Genomic DNA, 24,284 nt, shown 5'->3' with positions numbered 1-24,284 from the left:
GTGCTGGGTATCCCGGAGCGTGCATTCCAGTGGTCATAAGCTGGTATTTCTCAACCTTCTGTGAGTTTTTTCAATTCCTTCTCCACATCTTCCACAAAAGCTGGGAAATTCTGATCCATAAGACATAAGCGAATGAAGGGCCCCAGCTCTTGCGCACGCCACGCTGAATGCCGATACGCAAGGGGGAGCTCAAACTGCTTTTCCAGCACAGACTGCGAAAGTAAAAAAAAAAAAACAAAGGTGTTGCACTGATCTTGGACATAAAAGGTAACGTTACACGTTTTTTTTTGTAACAACGCAGCTACGTTGAAGTTTTCCTTCGGTATTTAATAAAGATGCACCTGCCTTGTTATTAATGTTGTTTGAATGCTTGCAGTCAGATACGATTTCTGTGTGTAATTTTTTTCTCTGATACCTAGCTTCGATTCCAATATAGCTTTTATGCAACTTTGAATTCGTTTGCAATTATTTATCTCAGAAATGCCAATTTCCTGCGTAACATGGCTTCCTCGTGAATATCCATTCTGTGTAAGAGAAAAGGATCCTGTATGAAGCATATGTACTGCCGCTTGAATTGTGTAAGGATAGCCAAGGATGCAGGTCTAAGCTCTTAATTTAGCAAGACGTCTTTTAGAAGTAAATTATGGGGCTTTTTAAGAGTTAAAACACCCTTTTCATGCCCGTTTAACCCCCTCCCCCAGCTTTTCCCCTTGGTGGTGGGCGAGCTATGTGCATCATGTCGCTTTTCAGTGTAAAACTAGTGGCAGCAGAGCGGAAGATGTCCAACATCACGTGCCGAGGTTGAGGAAGCCCTGACTGCCTCCCAGCATCCATAGGCGCCGCCGCTCTCATCCATTAGATACACTGGAGAAATGCGGGAGTCTAATGGACCGGTAGGTTACTGGGCAACTCCCCAGCCCTTTCCGCGCTGCTGTTCCTATGGCAACAGGCTGAAGCAGCTCGACTAAAACTTCATCGTGGCCGGCTGCCAGCTTTCCTGCTGGATGTAAGCCACGTTAAAGAAATCGTAACTTCACAGTTCAAAGGCCCTACTGCAGCCAGGGCTGCTGCTGCTCGTCGTAAACCGCGTTATTCGTAGTATGTGTTACCGACTGAGCGTTTGTACCAAAATTTTTCCATCGTTCAGGCTGCAACTGTTCTATAGACCTCACCACCCACTCAGCCTTTCGCTTGCTTTACCCGTCTGTGCTGAAGTCACTGAAAGTGCAGCACCGGTTACGGATGCTTTTTGGATACTTTGCATGGGAGAGCAGAAGGAAAGAAAATCGCTGAAGCGTTACTTTCATGGTGAGGTAAGCATGACGTGCAGAGGCAGCCGGTGATCAAGGTGAATGGTTCTGTTACTGGGGGGAAATGCCTAATGCTAGTTAGTCTGTATTTGGCTTTAAAAAACTTCAAATGCCTAGTTTGGCCTCTTTTTTTTGATGCGCTGATACTAGCGGCACAGGCTAAACCAAGCCTCTCCATCTGGGAAAGGCAGAATTGCTGTTAACTTCCGTCAGGCCCTAGCTTCTGCTGCTTGAACCCGAAACAGTGCAAGACAACTGGCAGATGGACCAGGCACGCTGACAGCTGGAGCGTAGCTGTGTTTGACTCGTGAGGAAGGAAAAAAAAAAAACCAAAACCACCCTTAATATTTTTTGCTGATCTTATTGTTGGTTCACGTTGCACTATTGCTCTTTTCCTGGCAGAGAAAAATATCTTTAAAGATTGTTGAGTATCTTTTTAAAGAAATCTGCAAGAGAATGCTTAAAACCAATGTTTCTGCTAGCTTCCTGAAGTGGCAGAAATGGAGAAATTTAACTTCAGAGTGTTTCAGAGCAGCAGCTGAAAGGGCGTTTCTGAAGTTCAAGTGGGGAAAAGAAATTCAGCCCTGAGCAGACTTTGCATGGCAAGCCTGTGAGCCAGGGCATGGGAGATGCCAGCTCAGAGCACAGTTGTGTTAAGCTGACGAAAAAGTAGAGGGGCGAGTAGAGGAGGATGTAGGAAACTACTCCATCAAGGAGTCATCTTGTGCCAGGGAATTTGTTAGTAATTCAAGGGAGAGATGGATGAATGTGTACAGCGAATATAGGCCTCACTGGCAGAAAGCTTTGTTCGAAGCAGGGTGTGTATATATATATATATTATATTATACAGGGACCACAGAACAGCAGTTTTTAGAAGCAAAGTTGTTTATAACATTGGTGTTAATTTACATTTCCTAGTATTACCTCTTAAAGTAGAGGTTGGTCATGAAAAATACAGTTGCTAAAGGCAAACTGCCTTGGTTTTGATCACTCTTGCTCGGTGATGCACTCTGGCTGCATTGTGCAAGGACAATAACAAAACTGTTGGGAATCGGAACGGCAGGGCATGTAATACAGCTCCTGCCACTGAGAGGAGAGTACAGGGAACTCTGCTTTCTGAAAATGGAGGTGTTTAAAGGGCTTTTTTGGGCTTAAGAGATGATAGATTTGTAATAGGGAGCATAAGAATTGTCCCTTATACCACAGATGTGAAGAAACATTGACTTGATCATCCTGTGAATACGGAAAAAGGGTAAGAAAGACCCATAGTAGCAGCTGCAGAAAACCAGAGGTTGGAAAGAGTAGTTTTCTCCTCTGTCATCTCATTCTGCACTGTCCCAAATTCACAGTAAACAAGCAACAGTTAACTTCCAGTTATTAGTTATTTTTAAGTACAGCTTTACCCCGGACTTCTCAGTGAAGCTGTCAATTGAATTAGGGGATCTTTTGCTGTGGGTCAAGGATGACTGATATTTTGAGACTTAAGCTATGACTGCAGAAGTCATTTCTGCAGAGTCGAAAGAGTGACAAAGCCATTTATTTGGATGTGACCTCTGGGTATTTGTTTGCTCTCGGTGCGTGGTTTGTCCTTAGGCAAATGGGGTAATTACACCATGAAATACCTGGGTTTGCAGCTTATTTCCTAGCTCCAGATCGTTACACAAGATCCTGTGTTTTTGTTGGTAGAGATGATGGCATCCTGATGTTCAGTGAAGACATTTACCAGATGTTTACTGACTTGCTCTCTCTCCGTGCCCAAGAGATTCAGTTACAGGATCTAAATACTAGATTTTTTTTTTTTTTTTTTTTTACCTGCGCTAGCTGTGTTACAGATCTTCTTTCTCCAAGGCTCGTACAGGAATCTGGTAGAGGCTCATCTGGCTAGAAAATATCAAATGCAAATAAGGGCTTGTTACCAAGCAGAGTGTGGGTATGTGCAAGAAGGGAAGTAGTTCCATTTTTAGAGATAACAGGAAGAGAATGTGCTCAGCTACCTTATGCAGTAAAAAGGCATCTTTTTATGGAACCTGAATGCACATCTGCTCAAGTCTTTAAAAATGAAAGACGTGAAGTAATGGGCCTGTAGTTAAACTGTCATGTCTAAACTAAGATAACTTTTAAACTACTTACTGGAAGTAAGTTTAAAAAATGCTGTGTATGAACGCTCACCAGGAGCATGCTTTTTTCCTTCCCATGGGTCACATCACTGAAAAGACGGTCTAAGCTGTCAATTCCATTTTCTGAGTGAAGTTTCCAGTCTAACTTCTGGAGCAAGAGCATTATTAATACCAACAGTCATACTGACTGTTGGTGTTCAATAGCATTCTGCCATGAAATACTTTCTTTACGTTTCATTCTTTGCTTTTAGCTTATCAGGAAATGAGCAAAGCCCAAAGTGTAGGTAATCTGCTTCAAGAACAAACAATAAATCTTGAATATCAGCTGTTTGAAGGTCTCCCATATGCCTTCCTGGAAATGGTGTGAGTCAAATTAGCAATGTATTTTTTTTCCCCCCGCACTTTCTCTACCAAATATGATTCTACTGTCCAGTAGAGTAGGACCTTCCTAGATTGTATCATGAAAATGATGTAGCTGAAAGCTTTGACATTCCTTTTTCAGGGCTCAGTCTTGATCCTGATACTTTTATCACGTACCCAAGAGCTTTCCTGACTAACTTAGCTTGCAGGGATGTTTTTTAGAGCTGGTAAATGTGATCCTCTGGATACCCAAGAGAGCGTATATTTAAGAATTGGTCACCCTCAGAAACACTATCTGCCTTTGCCTTGTCCATTTACCTTAGGTCTTTGTCTTGGAGAGGGGAAACATTCTGCTCCTACCCCAAAATGGCTTTTAAATGTGTCGGGTTAAGCTCAAATTGATACAAGTGCATATTTACAATTATTAACACTGCAAAACAGGAGTAGGTAAACACAAAAAGGAGAACACAATTCATGGTTACTTAAATGGCTCTGATCACTTTTCTTACCCTGTATAATGTATTTGAAAGTCTGCCAGGTGGTTCCCAGCAGTCTTAGCTGAAATCCACACTGATGAAATTGCAGACATGGGGTTTGGGTAACTATTCAGCTCTCATCTTCGGCCCTCTTTTCTTGTTTATTAGCCTCAGCAGAAACCATCTAAGTCTTCCACCAAACCATACCACCACCTGATTGGGAATTGGTAAATAACACTTGGCTGTAGCGTTTGCTGCCATTTCTTTTAACGGTTAGTAACTTCCTGTGTTTGCCTGAGCCCTGCATAAATTCTTCTCTTCATTTCCAGGCTCCCTAGCTAAGGGAAAGTTCAAACCTCAGAGCAAAGCTTTTTTTTCCCCACCTATAAATCTCATTCTATATGCTTGCTAATATTCTTCCTATGATCACATGAAATATGTATATTAATTTTGGTTATTAGTGACCTCTTGGAGACCAAAACAAAGGCATCTGATTGCTCTGAGAGATGTTACAATAAGCTTGAGGAGCTTTGGAGCACTTTTTTGAGCATTGTTCTGTTAACTTTTTTTGAGGTACACTAAGAAAATGGGAAGATGATAGCGAGCTGCAGCAGCTGATGACCTGAATAACTCTAGCCCTGTTCACTGACTAGGTTTCCCTGCATGTAAACTAAACTTTGGGTTTCCCAAATTGTATTTCATATAGATGGTCTCATAGTTGCAAAAAACTTTCTTCAGAAGTAAAATCTGTCATTTACAGATCTAACACTAATAGTTGATTATTTTTCTATTTTTCTGTCTATTATGTTCTTGCTTACTTACTATATGTAGTCCTGATGCATTTTGTTCGGTGTCCTTCACTTGATTTTCACCATTAGCCAGCTGATTGAGACTGTGATAGAGCTGCTGGCTTTGTTCATCAGTTACTTGAACCGGTACGTACTCTGCAAGTTTCTGAACGCAACCGCAGCAGTGTTCCAGCATCTGTTCTTTTGAATCTCCACCAAACTGCACACGAAACATGCGGCATTCATTCTGCTCAAAACCCAAAGAGAAATTAAATTAACTGTGCATCCCCTCAAACTGTTTTGATTTAATTAAATTCCTATTTGTTAAAGTTAGGAAGAAGGCGATACATCTTTGAATCACTGCACCAACTTAAAGAAACAAGTTTTCCCTGCTGTATCTTCATTTTTCCCAGCAGCTAAACCAGAAGACTATGATTCCCAGTTCGAAAATCAGTTAAAAAACCCCAAGAAAATGGTAAGTGAGCAGGGCCACTTGTCAACTAATTAAAGATTTAGCCAAGTGAACAAACCTTGCCATGACAACATAGTTTAGACGTATAGCAGGGAAATTAAGTTCTTACTATTGCTGCAAGTAGTATCCTATAAGGATATGCCCACTCTGAACAGTTATTTGTGACAAAAACTGAAATGACACTGAAGTAAGCAGAAGTTAACTTTGGAATCTAAACTACAAGTTCTGGGAACTCTGTGCCATTTAGGATTTATGTTCCTGTCTGCATCAAACCCAGCCTTACCTACCTACCTGGCCTGCCTCTGTGTAGCTAAACACGCAAATTCAGTTTGGCACTCCCAACTGAATGCTGCTGTGCCTTGAATAGAAGCTAACACAGTTGATTAGGAGTACAAGAAACTCAAATGCATTACTTTAAATAGCGAAATAATACTAAAAATAAAACAAAACTGGATAGCTGTGACCCCCAGTATAGGTTGTCGGGCTGTACCATAACAGAGTAATTAAGTACATGAGGTCCAGCAAACTGCACGGAAAATGGAGGACTGAAGAGTCTGTCATGCATGATAAACCTGTCCTAAGCACATTCAACTGACGTAAGGCAGATACATACTGAATGCTCTTGTTTAGGGAGTGAATTAATGGGACTTTCAGTTTGATCTTGAAATTTCAAGTTTAAAACACAGTTCAAGTACTCGAAGCAAGTTTTCCTTGGACCAACCTAGCTCATTTGAGTCTTCATCTTTCTGAGATTTCAATGTCAAAACCATTTTTTTTAGTGACTAGACATGCTGCTAGACTGCTGATTACAGGAACGCAAGGACATCTTTCACTTTAAAGATTTTTGTCTCAAAGATGAGCCAGCTCTTCATGACAGCCTGTATGTTTACATGCATGTTATTTTAAGATGCATAAAATGATTTTTAGGGCGTTGTAAGCAAAAAAGCTTGTGTCAGTGCCTTTTAAAGGGAAAAACGTCAAAATAATTTGAACTGTAGCACTCATTTTACCAGTGCCCAGTTACATTTCCTCTAATTAACTAAGATGTCAACTTAACTGGGTCAGCTTTGCATAACTGAGAACGGATTTGTGGATATGCCAGACAGGTGAGTTCTCATTAAAATGACAGAAAGGGATATAACTTGCATCTTGCAATAAAGGGAATCCCTTGCAATAAAGGGAAATAACCTGCATCTTAATTTGAATTCCTTTTGGAGACTTTCAAAGAACACTTGTTTTAGTTACCCCTACCATCCCCACATCCATTTTCAGTCAGCTATTTGTATTGCCCTGTGCTTTTTCAGGACTGTTAAATACTTAACATTGCCATTTATAAACGATGATAGACTTTGTAAATTAAACATTTTTTTCCTTTATTAAACATTTTTTCCTTTATGGAAAGAGAGAGAGCACTCCAATTCAGCTAAGGTGATGTCAAGTTTTAACATAAACTGAGTACTGGGCAGTAACATCTGAACCATACCAGAGCTGAAGTATTAAAGAACCTTGAGGTCACTTGGATCATCACATTTGCACCTCTTCCCATGCTGGGGCGGGAGGGTGAGCTCAATAAAAACTGTATGAAGGGAAATGACTTACTACAGAAATATTAAGAACATTTGTCTTGCTACTGTTTACAGATTTTCATATAAAAACTTTTATACAGAGGCACATCAAAGACTAATGTAAGCGATTACTAGAGATGGAGCTGTGTAAAGGGCAGTCACAGCCACGCAGGTGTTTCTTTCAGCTAAGCGTAAGACACAAGCGTGCATCTGACAGGTACAGCTTCCGCATTAGACACTCATGTGCTTCACTGAATACAATTTCCACTAGTACAGCTGAGTTTCAGTGGTGATCCGCAACAGATATCTTCTCTGTGTGTCTCTGTTCTTACAAGTATATTAACATTAAGCTGCTCCAAATACAGTTTAGAAACTCATTCTGCTAGCTGAGAGTCTACAGTGCCCTATTAAAATCATATTTCTTAAGAAATGAGTAAGTTTCACTGTAAACGCAATATTAATGACTTACAAAAAACAAGGAGTACAAGATAAATCAGAAATGGTAGTGTAATATTTAGTTGCCCATGCTCCTTAGTTGCCCTGTGCACTCAGATACAAGAACTGGTTTTTGAAAACCTAGCTTGCTTTCCTCTGCTTAAATGGCTTCTGCTTGACTCTTTCCTTACTTAGGTCTAGCAGGGTTGAGACGTAACCCCTTACACAGTGTGGCTGGCTTCCTGAATTTTTTTTAAGTATTTTTGAAGATTAGCACGGAAGCTATATACACTGCCAGCATTTAAGGAATCGCTTCAGCTACAATTTAGGATATAGAGAAACTGTATGACAGGACCACTGCAGTGCCACTAAATCCAGTTTAAGTCATGTGAATTTATGGTAAGTAAACATTTAGATGCACCAAATTCATTGAAGACTATGTTAATGTTCCTCCTTTTCTGAACTGTCCCTCAGAGCTTTGTTCAAGCCCCAAAGTGATTGTGATGTTGATTTTGTGTTTCTTGTGAGATGCGGCAGAATCCCTTAACACTGTGCTGGGGAACTGGTTCTATTAACTGCAAAGGAAACTGATGATCTACTGATGCATCAGAACTAATTACTGCAACAGCTCGATAATCTTCTTCAGTGATACTCCACGTTTTATAAGAATCTGACAAAAATCAGAGAGCAAAGGTATTTTGATTTCAGGCAAGCATAACCCATGAATTTAAAACAGTTTAAAATACTTATTTATGCAGTTCCTAGTGCCACCATTATGCTAGGCTTCTTCTGAAACAAGATGAGTCCTTATATTTAAGCGATGTTTATTAGGCCTCCCATCTGCTTTTATCTTGCAATTAGCAAGGCATTCTCCCCTCTGCAAACTATATTGTTTGGTTTGTAACATCCTATAAAGAAATATTTATGCGTCTTTCATAAAAGAAATCAGATAAAAGATCGAAATACAACTAAACAGGAATTTTTACAGGTTTCAGCTATTCTGGATGTTGCTATTATCTGCAATTACAATAACCCAGTCTGTACCAGAGTTCCTGTCGGGGAAGAATGCCAGAACATCTCAGAATACTTGATGTTTTTATGCCTTGATAGCTCTGTGAACGGGGCAAAGAGTTAAAACTGGTCTCCAGCAGCTGCTGAACAAGGGGCTCATCATCTTTTTCCAGAATTCCTGTTTCAAACTTAGAGATGAATTCTCTTGTCAAGTAGAGATAGTTAAACTAGAGGCAGCCGTTTCTGCTGAAACAACAAAGCCTAGAAACTATCAGGGGAGAAGGGAGAGCTCTTCTCATTTTGAAACAGGCTTTGTTTCTGAAAAACCTGGTGAGTGCTCAGTGTAGATGAGTAAGAAACTTCTCAGAGTTCATCTAAGAACCAAGAAAACTGAGATTTATACGTAAGTTGGTAACAAGCAAGTGCCGTTTAATTATTTAAAGGCTAACCAACCACTTTTCATGAGATCAGAGGGGAAGACCAGAAACCTAGGTCCCTTTCATTGCCTTGAACACCACATGCGTGAATAACCAGCCTGCCACTACTGTGCCAGGTGTCAGGGGCCACAAAATGGCTAAACAATTCTTTGTTTAGATACTTTGTTTGCCAAAGTGAAGTGTGACTCATGGGTAGCTCTGCTCTCAGAAAGCAGTCCAAAAGACCTGAATATTAGCAGTTACAAAAGACATTAAGATGATTCAATCCATTCTTGTTTAATATCTAGAGTAAAAAAAGAAATCTTTTCATTTATCTAGACAATTCACAGTATCTCAGAACTTCTGGTTTAATTTATCCAATATTAAGAAATCTTATACAGAACTGTGTTAGCTATTAGAAATATTAAAAGCAACTCAACTTACCTTGGACTGTGCACGAAGCAGCAGGCAGTCTGCTCTTCTTACTATCTTTAGCCACTTGTGGGAATCAATTAATGAAAAGCCTTCCTGAAATAAAGCAGAACACAAACTACTCGCACAGCAAACATGCAACACTCACAAGTACACACTTAAGTTACATGATGTAATTTAATCCCTAGTGAAGATCAGTCATCGGCATACATGCAACTTTGTATCTGTGAAACAACTGCCAATACAGAATTGTTACCACACTAGGAATTAAATCTGAATCTGTAGCTCCAGTAACAACACTATGTCAAGCTACATGCTAATTTCCATATATAGTTTACATTTGTATTTGTGCATGTTATGAAAGTCTCCATGAAATGCATAATAAAACAGCTGCAACAGAGCTTTAAATTCTTCCGCATCCCATGAAGTTGCCTGAGAGGGCAGCAGAGGGCAGGCAAGCCTGAAGAATGGGACAGCAGTTGGTTTATCTAAGGCCCAGAGAGGCATTTTCTCCAGATGGAATTCAGGTAAACAAGCAGCAGCTTTGATAACTTGATAAAGATGTTTTTATACTCCAGTTGCATTAACTGTCACTCTCTTCAAACAAGACAGACTGCTCAGCATTCTGTAAAAATACCCCAGGAAGCTGAAAACATCATATAGAAGTTGCAAGGCAGGCAACGGACTGTCTCCCCCAAGGTACCTTCCACAGACTGCCACATAGTCATTAGTTAGCAAAGTCCAGCGGGGAGAAAAAAACCAAACAAATTTAAGGGCAGGGAGGAAATTACCTACCTGTTTTTATCTGAACTCATAATGCTTTCAATGACCATGGCTTTTCGTATAGGCTGCTTTTCATAGGTGTCCTAAGGGTCAAGAACCACAAGTCATGTCCATCCTGGACCGCCAGCAGTGTGTTTTTGCCAGAGTTACTCTCCATCTTATGCAAGTCCAGGCTGGGAAATCATCTGCCATTCTATTTTGGTACAAGAAGTCACCTCGGTAAGACACTGCTCTTTTAATGTGCTGGCACTGGCTTTACAGTCTCATGCAGCAATTGCATGTAGATTTTTAATTGAACTTCTATGAGAGGAATGTCTAGAAAGCATTGAAGAGTTGAACCCAAGGCAAACTGGATCACAGACACATAGCTGATCAGACACCTGCTATGATAGACTCCAGAATGGTAAGACAGCACGCAAGTATCATTCCCAAAAGATTTGAGGCCAGAGGGAGAAAAGAATTTCCTGCTGCACTGTAAAAACAGGTACCGACAGCAGGTAAGACGGGCCAGTCACTTGCAGCATGCCTGTTTGCACTGAGCACACTCAAAATGCCTCAAGGCCGGACTTGCTAAGGTGTGAAAGGCCTCAAGGTCAAAAGAGTAAGACCTCACTTTGTGACCAATGGGAAGTACCAAGCTATCCTCTACTCTTACAAGAATTAGTAAAGGAATCTGGATCCGAAGAAGGACAAACTGCAAATGATAGACCTCACAACAGAAAAGAGCATCTTATTTGGTAAGTCGGTGTTTTCCAGCCATACTACATGATGCAATTAGACTGCTGAAGCAGTGGAGCAGGAGGCTGTGTCCGGCATGCTGAGGGCACCCTCCTTCCACAAACAGACAAAACCCTCTCTGATGTCAAATAGTAGGAAGTCTCTGAAGAAGGTCAGTTTGTCATATAGTCTGAATTTATGCCTGACACAGTAAAGGAAGCCTGTGAAATACCCTTACTTCCCTGTACACCTGACATTTTAGCACCCCTGCCTTTGGGGTGTGCAGTTTTAGCCTCTATTGATAGACCTGCCCAACAAGTATACAGACATTAAAGGTGGGGTGAGGTGGGGGGGAGAAGATACTGAGCAGAATGCCTGAGGAATGAGATTCATAGGCTAAGAACACAGCACTGGTAGAACACTTCTAGAATAATCAGTAGCACTTCACATGTCATATTTTCAATTGCACCATAGAATATATTACTTTGAAATTTGGCTAAGGACATCCGTGGCTGTGCAGAGTTTGGCCCCAAAATACTGTTTAATGCTGAAAATGGAAAAGCATCAGCAAGTTAAGCTAGCGATTGTGCACAACAGAAAGTTATGTCAAAAGTCAAGAATTTCAGTCATGCCAACTTGATGGAAATAGCAGCATCTGCGACAGCAAAATATCGGCATTAATTGTGCATATGCATTGCAAAGAGGTCTTAGTACGTGGCTGTACAAAAAACAAAAATGCAGATTTGTTTCGTGTACATGAGAAGTACTTTAGAGGAGACATGGAGTGACATCCATCTATGATGCTTATCGGCTTGTGCTGTGCTCGTGCTGCCATAGTTGCTAGAAGGGATCTACTACGGAAGCAAGCAAGGAAAACAGAATTGAATTTGGAGGAGTAAGGTACAGCCAACTGCATTCAAGAAGGGAAACAACTGGTTGCAGAAAACATACATAGTGCAGAAGAGTTTGAATGGGGCAAGGGATAGGCTCTCAAGTCAGAACAGAGAGAAAGGTGGGATATGTAGAACTGGAATATATAAAGCACGAAAAATATTTTAAACTGTCCCTTCCAGAAAGGGTATATTCTTGATGTTTATACAAATAATCTGAAAGTAAGTGTTCTCAGTGTTTGGAATGCAGTAGACCAAGTGCATTTATATTTATTTTTGTGAAATAAACAAAAACTAACATAAGGTGAATTTCATCTCAGCACAAGGACTTATTTCTCTCATTTAAAGCTGTAAACGTTGAACATCTATTAACTTGCATATATTGAGGGGAATATCCATACCTTCTCAAAACACACGGGCCAGTTCAGAACGGCTCACTCTGGATAAGCAGCCAGGCTGAGTCCTGGACAACCAACCAGCCTAGGAAATGATTTTGTGTTGGAGTACGATGGCTGCTCGTGCTTACGTGCTTAGTGCTTCCTGCCATAGGGAATTTCTCCACTGCCACTTGGTCTTCCTCTGATTCCACTACCAAGCCCCAAAATGCTGTTAGTGAAGCAATTCTAATATCCCATTCTTTCACTAGGCTGATTTAACTTGTGACCACTTGTGCTTACTCTGTTCATTTCAAATAGTTACTGGTTTTGATACACACCAACTGTGTTTATTTAAATATAGCTGTTCCCATATTAAGTCTATTTTTATAGTGTTTTTCCTTTCACTGTAAGATGTAGGTTGAACAAATGTTGTCTCCTTAAAATAGTAAGTGTTTTCAAAGAAGTCATAAAAGGGAGGCAATGTTTAACTTTCCTACCAACTATTTTATTGACATTTCCCAGGTTGTCATCCTTTTATATGTCCTGTTTCTGAGGTAAAGCGAGCTGGAAAAAAACAGCATTTGGAATTTTTATTTATGTACTCCTAATTATTCAACTCCAACCCCAAAATTTGATTAACTGAAATTTAACTTCAAGTTTAATTAACTGAAGAACAAAGCAGGAAGTATTTCCTTTCCTCTTGCACCTTTGGTTAATTGTATATTGCCAAGCAGAAACAAATAATTAAGAATAGCTAAACCAAACAGAAAAACTCAGTGCAGTACTTCAGCAATACAACAGACCTGATCTGGCACAAGCAAGCTACCTGAAAAAGGGGAGGGAATGTTTTAGATAAACTCGGGTCTGCAGAACTACTCAGACTGAACTCCATTGTTGAATTGTTTACATCAGTAATTGTCATTGCAGTCAGGATCCTCTAGATTTTCCTCAGTTCTAAGCAGCAAATAAGCCTGATTTTGCACCATGTTAAGGTCTATTCTGTTCCTCGTGGCTGTTCCATGTTACCTCAGTCAGCACAGACTGTATTTGAGGCTGCCTGAGTTAAGACAGAATAAGATCCTTCTTAACAATGACAATTCTCTCTTCTGTCAACAATGAAATAGTTATGAATCTGCATATGAAGTTAGGGAAGACCACACTAAATCTGTCCCTTGTTCCATCGCTCGAAGTCGAGAGGATCTCTGCCAACATCCAGGAGCTAGGCATGGGGTAGATCCTGGGAACTGCATGGCAATATATTGAGATTATAGTCCATTTGTGCCTTTCTAGAGACAATGAATTGACTCTAAATCTGCTCTGGACGCATGCACTGACAAAATAAAAAGTAGTAGTGCCTCCAGATTGCTGCTGCCACCATGCTGACAGAAATACAGAGAACAAAGCAGCTGTGGTCACTGTTCCCCTTGAGCAGGCAACATCCATAGCTGCTTTACATTCAGAGTTGGGCATCGCTGAGCAGTACTGGGCATGAGCAAAGACAGATGGCAGTATAAGATTAATCAGGAATATAGATGAAAAGGCAACCTAGAACTGGGCAGGAACATAAGACCTCAAATGTTTACAATTTGAAGAGAGAAGTGGCAGCGCTTTTCTAAGTTGGATCATTAACTTTCATGCATACACTCCTGTCATTCTCCAGGATCATACTTGTAAGAACACTGTATTAAAGGAAAAGTTTCATACATCTCGGACAAAAATCTAAGTCTCAGAGCGAGGACCCTGAGAGGAATTAAGCTGAAGCAGAAAACAAAGACAGACATTTCCCAAATATTTTGGAAGCAGGCAAGATGCGACCACACCTTACATGAGACAGAGAAGCCAGTAATGCTGATCTAGCCTTACAGCCATCTAGTCCGTCATTAATTGGGCAATACTTTTGTTCTGATTTTTACATTTCAGCATTCAAAAAGCTGCTGGATAATGAGGCCTGTGATCTATGTTGGAAGGTATTGCGTGTTATTTATGAATATTTTTATTATTGTATCATCTAGAAAGCCTGTGGTGCTAAGCAACGTAGGAACACAGGAACAGATTATCCATTTTATGTTAGATTGCAAGGCCTTTAGGCAACCCTGTCTTAACCTTTCTTAAATATATATTAATTTTTAGTTATTTGTGTAACAGTTCAGCTATGCTGGCTTGCACTAATTAGTTTGGATTCACTCATTCATGAGACAGATGTTTTCAAATGAAACTGAACTATGTGTAAACAATAGCTTAGGAAGAAAAACTTTCTTTTTGCCAGAAACATTATATACTCTGCCCTTAAATCACAACCAATATTAAAAAAGACAAACAAAAACCAGAATGCCACACACACAGACACACATTCATCAGTTTTGGCTGCCCCTTACAACAGGCTCATGAAATGCAAATAAAACAGTTTGTTCTCAGAGTTCACAGTTCAGAATGAATGTATGCATCATATAATGTAATGGATTAAGGAGTCAGCTGGGTATCCTACAGACTGGGAATGTGCATTTGCAAGAAATGATGAGTTCAGCATGACATCAAAGGAATTTCATTATCCCAGTGCATAGCTGCCAGAGCGGTCCTGTCTGATTACTGAAGCAAGATGGCAGAAGAGAAAAGTTAAAGGCCTTAGACAACATCCCGCTTGCACCATTCTGATTCAGGCTGGGCAGCACAATGGTACACAATTCCCCAGAAAACAGAGCAATCTTCTACTTGCAAAGGCCACGCTCAGTTTCCAGGGAGGCACCCATGACGGTTCCTTAATCCGTTCATTTCCCCAGGTAAGCTACCAAGACACAATTAGGCAGCAAAACTAGCACAGTACCCCTCGTGGTGCCTTTGCAGGGCGAAAGAAGAGATTTGGGGAAAGCACTTTTCTGGGGAAGGGTAAGATCTGCTGCTGCTCTGAGCATTCTACCTGCAAGCTCCTGCAACACTGCACAAAACCAGCAGGGAAGGCTTAAATAACCTGCCATTTTCCCAGACGGAGGGAGGCACTGCCCTGTTACTGTGTCATCCTACCCAGAACTCCACACCATAGGTCTACTCACCACACTGAGGATGTAAGGTACAGGGAGAAATCTTTTCAGAAATAACATTCACTATCTAGGTTTACAGTGTGATTTGTTGTTACAAATACCAACATTTCTGACCTCTAATATTATAGGTACTATTATTATTTAGCATTTATACTGAATAACACCTTGCGTATTCTTAGAAGTGACTCATTTGGCAACAAAGAAATGGTAATATTATTTCCAAGTATCTACACAATGTGGTTAACACATCTGATAAAAGTCTGCAACAGAACAGGAATATTATAGTTGAGAAGACTGTTATTAACCCTTATCTCAAGAGACAGTAAAAATAAGGATGTGAGAGCAGACAGTCTGAAAAAGCTTGTAAGTTATGTTAAAGTATTATACGGAACACTAAAGAATAGGCAAAACTGAGATGCTTTCAGAAAACTTAAGCGAAATTGGAAAACGTTTACAAGTAAGTGTTTCGATGGTGACCTCTTTGATAGGGATTTAGTTATTAATAGGTTATTATAATAGAAGAAACTGTGCATGCTTGAAACTTGACATACAGATTGTAAATCAAACGCTTGCATATATCTGAAAAATACCCATTTTTAACTCATTGCCTTCCCAAAAGAGAATGAGTTGCCATTTTACACTTTTTAAATTAGAAAACTGCTTATTCCATAAAAAATTGAAAAGTCTTCCTTTCATTAATGACTGTAGAATAAAAAGTGTAATTCCAGCTTAAAGTTAGAAGTTGTGAAAATTAAACTTTGAACATAATTCCAATCAAATCTTAATTATTACCTTGTAACACACCTAGAAGTAGACATTTTCCTTACTTGTATCTTTTTCTGAGATCTGAATAAGGCCAAATACATTAGTTTTTATTGCTGCGGTATGAACTGTCTTGAAAACTGAGTCGAGAGTAGGAGTGTCAACGTGACAAAAAAAATAATCCCCAAACATGACAACTTGTAGAGTGCGGGAAGTAGAAAGTTGTCCCTGCAAAAATTTCCAAGCTACATGTCAGTATCCAAATGCATCATGCATAGCATCGTTGGGAAGATGAGAGCACAGCAGAAACCGTGTGCTTCACAGGCTGTATGTAACTTAGTATAAGCATTAGCCGTCTCAAACAGATCTGCAGAATATAGAATAGGAAGTGGAAAGAGGTGAAAGGCCAAAAAAAAAAAACAACCCACAACCAAGACAGACAGACAGCAAGCTAACTGGAATAAGGAACAAAAGGATGTTAAGCTCTGCATTATCTTTTTGCAGGCAATTTTTTTTTTTTTACCCCCAATCTCTTAGAAGCCGGATCTTAAATCTTGCTATTAAGCTTGTTTGATTGTGGAAAAGAACACATCAGGGTTGAACTCATTAAACAGAGTGCTCTGTCTCTACAGAGGCAGGAAAGCTAAATGAAGTAGCAAATATAGGACACACGCAGCCACCCCTGAAACAACCATGCCCAGGGGACTCAGCAATCGATGAATGTCTTTGGCCAAAGTACAAAGAGGTGGGTGCAGGAGCATGTGCTGCCAGGTGTCAGCTTTCTAGAAAGAGTTCCCCCAGATGGGTACAAACTGCAGCCCCTTGAAGGAGTGGAGAGCAAAGATAAACCCCAACTTGGGACAAACCTTGATATTTCATAGTGAGAACCTGAAAATTTTTTTCTTCCTAAACTACACTTTAGAACAGTGACACTTGACCAGGGACCTAGAGAGGTGAACTGGGTGTTCATGGGTTTAGCTGGCTAAAGCTCTTCAGGGCATCCCATTGATAAGTCAAGTTAAGCTATTTCTTCTTTAATTCCTGATACAAAATATATACTTACCTAGATCAATACCATACGTTAAACTCTAATTTAGGGTAAATAATAGATGTCACTAATCTTTAAAAACTATTCCAATAGTTGGGTTTAGAAGAATTGGGGCAAGAGAAAAATAAAGATCAGAACCCCTTAAAACTCTTTACTGCTGCCTATCACCAGTACATAATCATTATACAACAGGAATGTATCATTATATGAAACATAAATGGGGAAGCCAATGCAGAAAAATATTCAGGTTGTCCAAAACAATCATGTCAACAGCACATGTTAAAATAAACAAACGAAAATGGAAATTTTTGAACTACGATTGTGGTACTGAATAAGTCAATAAAACTGAGTTTCCTTCTACTCTTTCAAATAGCAATCATAGGACCTTTACTAAAAAAACAACCTTCCTCTAGCTTTGCAATGTACTACCACTAAGCAGCATTAGCAACCTGCTCACTTCCCTAGGTTTCCATCAAATGTCCTCATTTATTGCGCAGGGACCTTCATCTACCCAAGGCACTGTTGTGAATATCATCTCAAAAATTTGGTGCATAAGTTTCAGGCACTGCAAAGAGAGCATCAAGAACATCAGACATCTGCTGAATGCTTGCCTAATTAATGAGTTAGAATCTACTGTATCCTAAGCACTGTTAGCTTATTAGAAGTCATGAGGGGACCAGGAGGGCACTAAGGACATTTAGTCTACACTTTAAAAGATCAGGTCACAAATCAATTACTCTGGATTAATTTTATCTTATTAAATGAGTCCTCTTCACAATTTCAATTTCTTTAATTTGTAGGATATTAAGAATTCTAGCACCGGAATTAATTGCAATGCATAAAACACCAAAATATAATTTTCATGATGTGCTGATTCGAAGGAGGGAAAGGAAATAAGAGTTGTGGTAAACAGAACATGATGTATCCTGAGAGTATGGCCAGAAATTGACAGAGATGCTGTTGAGATATTCCTGTTAAAATTCCATTATCTACAGTATGCAAGAATGAGATTTTTCTACCGTAAAATATGCAGTCTGTTAGGCAACACTGCAGCAAAAAAAAGGTCCTAAAAATATGTTATGTAATTTAATTCCAAATGAAGAACTTTGTTTAAAAAAAAACCAAATCAAAACACCCTTTGAATTGCATTATACATCAGAGATTTTTATGTTCCACGCTCTGAAGTTCCATTTACCCTCCTCTTCATTCCATTTGGCTGATCACAAGAAGTAGATTGCATTTTTAAAGGAAAGCAGTTGTTAAGATAGTTTCAAATATGTCTCTGGCAGCGTCATTAAAGAATGTTTAAAGTGATCTTGAACACATACCCACTCCCCAGAAGCTTACCCATTAAAATAAATAATTTGTTTTCTTTGAGCAACTGATGGAAGAACTGAACATGTCCACAATTATTTGTTATAGTAGCATGGAAGTACTTTAATGACCGGTTCTGGAGCGTTCTCAGCCAGTGTAATCAATTGTTTCAAACCTATGGCACCTTACCACATAGCAGTGTATGCAGCACAAGGTATTTACTAATCTGCCTCGTTTAAAAGTGCTGAGACTCAGTGTATACATTGTAGCATTCTTTTTGGCAAGAAAATAGTATTTCCGCTTCCATTACTGATAAGACTGCTAGAAGAGAATTCATTAAGTATTCTACTATTTTATTGCTCATGAAAATAATTCTGTAGTCTTCTGTATGTATTAAAAAAAAAGTTGTTAGGATATGTGAATATTTCATTACTATTTTATAAATGTTGTTCTTAGAAACGGATCAGAGAAGTGTCACAGTCTCACTTGGCTCTAAATAGCTACAATTTTTTAAGAAAAAGAAAATGTTTCTTAACACTCTTGCTTTAAGAAAATAAAAAGGACTAAGAGAATACATAAATACATCCATTATAGAGAAAATATTTTGACATCAAGTCAGGAACACTTGAATATTCTTCCTAGAATGAATCATGTTAATCCAACCATCAATGAAATAAAGATTTCCATTTCTACACAACTCTTTCAGTTTTGTGCAAATGGAGTTGTAGTGAATGTTGTACATAGACGAAAGGTAGACACCAAAGAAGAGGATTCACTAAGTAAACTCACACAAAAGCTATCTCCTCTTGTTTTCACACTGACAGGAGAATATGTTACAGAAAATAGTTTATGTATTTTAGTATTTCATAAATCATCACTTGACATGAAAAAAGTTTGATGAAAGAATCACTAAGCAATGCAACAAAATATGCCTTCATCCAAAAAAAGGTCTTTGCGTAGGGCCCATGCTCACTAAGAGAGCAAACGTTGGGAGCTATCACTAGCATGTTGGCCAACCAAGATTAGTTAAGCGGAAAACTAACTATGAAGCTGATCAGCACCGAGTTCAGGCAAGCATCAGTTCAGTTAACATCACTGTTCACTGCAGAGGAATGAACAAAGAAAAGTTCTATGTGAAATACAAAACAGCTGGAGTCTGGAAGTTCACGCTTCTCAGTATGTGACTTTGATTTTTTGCTGGACTTTTTAAAAAGCATCCACCCACAGTAGTATCAGCATAACACAGAGCTTGCTGGCAGCTAAAAAGCTTCATTTTGGCTTTTGTAAAACGTACACACCACTGAAGAACAGATACACTCTGACTTTTGTCTTCCTAAAGAAAATAGAAGGTACAAACCAAGATAGTTTGTATCTATTAATGCACTGATTTTACTACATTCCTTGCCAATTTTAAACCAAAGAGGTAAGAATATATCATACTACAATATTACCCATTTTAAAAACATCCAATTAATAAGTTTTCTTTGTTACAGATGTTAGATGAAAACTTTCTTTTTTTTTAAACTCTTACTTAGGATGGTTCATGTTAAAATTCTTGGGGTGGGGCAAGGGTTCCTGCTCTACTATTACTGCTGCAGTAATAAAAAAAAAGTTAGGAACATTCACCACTGAATGAGTTCCTGAATTTAGTTAGCAGTTCAGTTCATTCTTGGATTACTGTTAGAGGGGAAAAAAATCCCTTTATTATTCATCCATGGAAATTTTACAAAAATACAATACAGTTATTCAAGTTGAGAAGGAAATGGTGTCCCCGTGACACAGATCTTGTGTCTCACTGTGTTCCTATGCAGAGGTACAAGGTACAAAGCTACGATAATTGTTATCCAGTTCCCTCAAAACCAGGAGCCTGTAGTACATCAAAAGGTTTGAAAAGTAGGGATTAGAAGATAGATCAAAAGACTAGACATCAGCAACTTAAAGGATGCAGTTACTACATAGCAAGAAACAGTTCTGGAAGTACATCAGAGGGAATTTCAATGCAAGTAAGGCAGCACGTACGTGTTGGAGAACACCTTGGCAATAAAAAGGAAATATTCAGTAGCCCAGGCCAGCAAGTAGAACTGAGCGTACACGGTATAACCACGAGCTGAATCATTCTAACAATTGCAGCGTTCTATCAAACTTGATACGTTCCCTCTGGAGCAGAAACTTGTGCGTTATCCTCTGTGACAAAATGTCCATTATAATGGACCCCCAGTGAGAGGATTTGGTCTGTGACAGATTCAAAAGAACTATATGTACTTAGTCGTGCAAAGCCTGTTTAAATATTGTGACAGGTTTCTGACAACTCCTGAGAGCTGGAGACTAGAGGGAGATAGAACCAGTGAGATGAACCATTTCTACAGCCTGATTATTTCTACAGCAATAACACAGACTGCACAGTATTGCAACTTTTTTTGTTATATGGCATCTCAATAAGGAGTTTGCAAAATTTCACCAGTGGCCTGTGCAGTTCTGGCTAGCTTTGAGTCTACTGCATTGTAAGCTATTATCGGCTACTGGCTAAGAGCGTCACTGCCTGTGCTGTCTTTTTCAGCACAATCCCTGTGCATCACCTTCCTGTTTGATGATACTGGCTGCTTCACTAAAGAGAGTCCACAGACTGTTCTTCAAAGACTGAAAAGATACCTGTAGATTGGGATTGTCCCAGGAAGAAGAATTTTATCACTGCGTTATCAGTCTTGCATAGTGTTGGGAAAAGGGACGCATTTCTGGGAGGGCATATGCCTAAGGAACAAGCCTAAGCAGTAAAACGAAGCCAGATGTGCTGGAACAAATCCCTTGTAAACAGGAAACCTAACATAGTTCTGCAGATGCCCGCCCCGATTCAGAACTAGCGGATTGGGTATTTGCTAGGTTTTTCAGCGAATTAAGTACGTTTAAGAGGAACGGCGGGAGGACTGCCACTGCTCCAATCTCTGAGAAATATAAATAGGCATAGGGCATATTGCACCAGTGCATTTCACACTAGTTTACTTCTGTAGGCACAGAAGACACCTGCAGCATGATCCCAGTTACATGTACTCGAAGAAGTGCACCCAAAGGAATTGGCAGTCAGGTTTTAAAATGCATATGACACCAGTTTTGTATAACTTTTCTCTAACACTTAATAAAATGTTGTTGGTGTTGGCCTTAAGGTTGGTATAGAAGCATCGCCAAAATAAATGTTTTTTTTAAAAAAAACCAAACAACTTTTTTTTTCTTTTAAACTCTCAGTATTATATTTCAGTCACATTTACCAAGCATGTCTGTTCCACCTCTATTCTGCACTATTCTTAGGCTGTGATCATTACTGCAATATCTTAGTGTCTCTTAGAAGCTGAAACAGACCTGATAGATCTCAGAAATTCCTCATCTGGCATTTCAAGCAAGGCAGCTGCCTGAAAGCTTCACTAGCCACTAAACCTAAGAGCTGCAAGAAAGTGCTCTTCTCAGCCAAGTCTTTATAAAGCTTTTCTTATACTTCCTGCACTCATCCCTTACGACAGCACACTTTTATCTGCCCATGGTTACTTGCCAGATTCAGTCTTTGCCAGACGCAGTCTTTGAAGGGCTACAGCTTTTGTCTGTGCCTTTTTTGCTCTTTAGTTAGTTATTAAAACTTACTTTCAGTTAGCCTTCATATGGTTATTTCAAGGACATTCTACAGAGTAATGTAAGTCTACTAGTTACTAAACAGTTACAGCCGTCTGATCAGAATATTGAAAACAGGACCAGCCCCAAGAGAGGTGCATTCTGCACTGATTCATTCCAAGCAGAATTTGGTAAGAGATGGCAGCAAGTCTCATTTCCGTTGCGTTTCTTTTAACTATCTGGACTTTCAATTACTCCATCCCTTTTTCTTATTCAACACAACTGCTAAAATACTTTCCATGTTCCATTTTTACCGTGTCCAAGAACATTCAACTTGTCCTCACTAAGTATGTGAGCCAAATACCTTGTCTTGTATGAGGGGTATCCAGACTGACAGCTCTCTGTTAGCTCATTCATTATCTATTCAATATTCTTAACACACTCACAGGCGAAAAAAATTCAAGGGTATCCTTGGTTGTCCCCCTATACTTGCAAGACATTTCTGTAAGTTTAAGACCTTTTAAGAGGCACAGTAAAAACTAATGTATAAGCTTATACTTATTTAAAGCTACAACATACTCTCTTATACATTCTGTATTTAAAAAATATAAATCTTTGTTATCTTAATACTGCAGCATCTTCCAGTGGTTTGCAATAGCTTTCTAATATATTTATCAGCCAATTCCTACTTGTTATCATCACTGACTATCAGTGATATGCACTGAACACACTTGATTCCACTTTCCAGCACAGGCCTTCTCTGTCATGAGTATCAAACCAACTCCTTCTAGATGGAGTGTTTCTTTTAACCTCTTCAGTGTCATTGTGAAATCTTTACAGTTTAGTAGCTGGTCACGCTTAAGCAAGTACAGGCTACAGGAAAATCAGTTGACACAACTTCGAAGTTGTTATTTTGTCTCCATGAATGGAAGCTGTATGTTAGATCACATTACCCAACATAAAAAAAAAATACCCTTTGATAAACCAAATTATCAAAACCAAAATATGAACAGGTCATTGGCAAGAAACTAGCTGGATCACATAACAAATCTTATAGGAAATTATAGTTACCTTTTTATCTATCTCTTAACAGTGTATTTTCTCTGTTTTCTTAGGCAGAAGAATGATGAAAAAAACCCACGTATCTTTCAACATCAGCAGCACTTAGTATTACATCTTAATCTAGATTTTTAGAACCACAGAAGAAACACTGTTCCTCAGTATGAAATAATGCATTTAGTATTAGTCTGATAAACGTAGAGAGAAAGCAGCACATGAGAATTTCCATGAGCAAAATAAAATTGGCAATTTCCTTTCAGTGGGAGAGAACACGAAGCTGAGAAGGGAAACGAAGTTAATACTGATGCTAACATGAAAGGAGAAATGTTCTTTATACATGAGAAACTTACCAGTACTGTTCGCCCTTGGGAAATAAAGAAATGGCCAGATACAACAATGGTAAGGATAAGATGGCCTGATTCTTCATTTGATTCAAAAACCTTTAAAAAAATAGACAAAACAAAAATCTAGCCCTGTAAGCACAGAACCTACATTTTCCATTTCTAGTGCAAAATAAAAGGTTTCAAAGGTTGGTGCTAGAAGTCAGGTGTATAATTTACCTCTCAGTAACGCAACTTCCCTTCACTCCCACAGACAGGAGGCGCATTTAAGAATATTTTACTAATTGTAACTCCATATACAGATTTAACTACTTTAAACAACCATCTAGACTCTTCCAACTTGATCTATAGTTTTTAATACCACAGGTCACTGCTGAAGGAAGGAATGAAAAAAAGTGGGCCACTAACTACGGTGTCACTGATGTGTTGGTGTTCCTGATTCCTGCATTAACTCTGGATTTGCAAAAAGATACCCGCAAAGGCCTCACTTATTACTGCTTGCTACACAGCGGCCTCCTAGACCCCACTGGAGCCAGTTACAGCAAAACCAAGCAGCCAGCCCCCCCCCGCCCCCGCGCCGCCCGTCACCTTCCAAGAGGAGGCGTTTTGCCCTTCATCGTCGCCATCCGTCGGGGGTAGGAAGCGGCCGTAGCGCTTCAAGGGCCACGTTGTGGCGCTGCCGAGGAGGGAGGTGTCGCCGGCGCCGCCCGGCGCAGAAGCCTGCCCCGGCTCGGAGCCGCGACCCCCGCCCGCCACCGCCATCCCCGCACTGAGGGGACCGCGGTGCACAACAGGGAGAAGCATCGCGCTGGCGGCCGGCACACAGGAGTTGAGCGGGAAGCAGGAGCCAATAGGAGGGAAGAGAGGGCGCGTGGGGGGAATTGTTCACCAATCAGCGGGCGGCAGAGAAACGAGAGCCAATGAGGTAGCGCGCTCGGGCTCCCGCTGGTCCTTTTCTAGCGACCGGTCGCACGAGCCCCAG

General features: G+C 39.8%; 1 protein-coding gene across 1 annotated transcript; it reads right to left on the bottom strand.

Moving 5' to 3' along the window:
- Nucleotides 1-50: 50 nt before the first annotated feature.
- On the bottom strand, nt 51-24,064 carry REC114 (REC114 meiotic recombination protein). Its single transcript, XM_050903222.1, has 6 exons — nt 23,891-24,064; nt 23,312-23,401; nt 9,395-9,478; nt 5,104-5,298; nt 3,123-3,191; nt 51-212 (listed from the first exon to the last, which is right to left on the bottom strand). The coding sequence occupies exons 1-6, from the start codon at nt 24,062-24,064 to the stop codon at nt 51-53; spliced, it is 774 nt and encodes a 257-aa protein (XP_050759179.1).
- Nucleotides 24,065-24,284: the final 220 nt, after the last annotated feature.

Source organism: Gymnogyps californianus, chromosome 11 (genome assembly GCF_018139145.2).
Source record: "Gymnogyps californianus isolate 813 chromosome 11, ASM1813914v2, whole genome shotgun sequence".
Lineage (NCBI taxonomy): Eukaryota > Metazoa > Chordata > Aves > Accipitriformes > Cathartidae > Gymnogyps > Gymnogyps californianus.
The sequence above is the reverse complement of the archived record's forward strand: the minus strand, read 5'-3'. Positions and strand labels throughout refer to the sequence as shown.

Coding starts and splice junctions, on each gene's coding strand:
- REC114 (XM_050903222.1), bottom strand. CDS start 24,064: ATGGCGGTGGCGGGCGGGGGTCGCGGCTCCGAGCCGGGGCAGGCTTCT. Junction 9,479..23,311: donor CCCAAGGGCGAACAGTACTG/GTAAGTTTCTCA, acceptor GCTTTATTTCAG/GAAGGCTTTTCATTAATTGA. Junction 3,192..5,103: donor TGAAGGACACCGAACAAAAT/GCATCAGGACTA, acceptor GATATTTTCTAG/CCAGATGAGCCTCTACCAGA.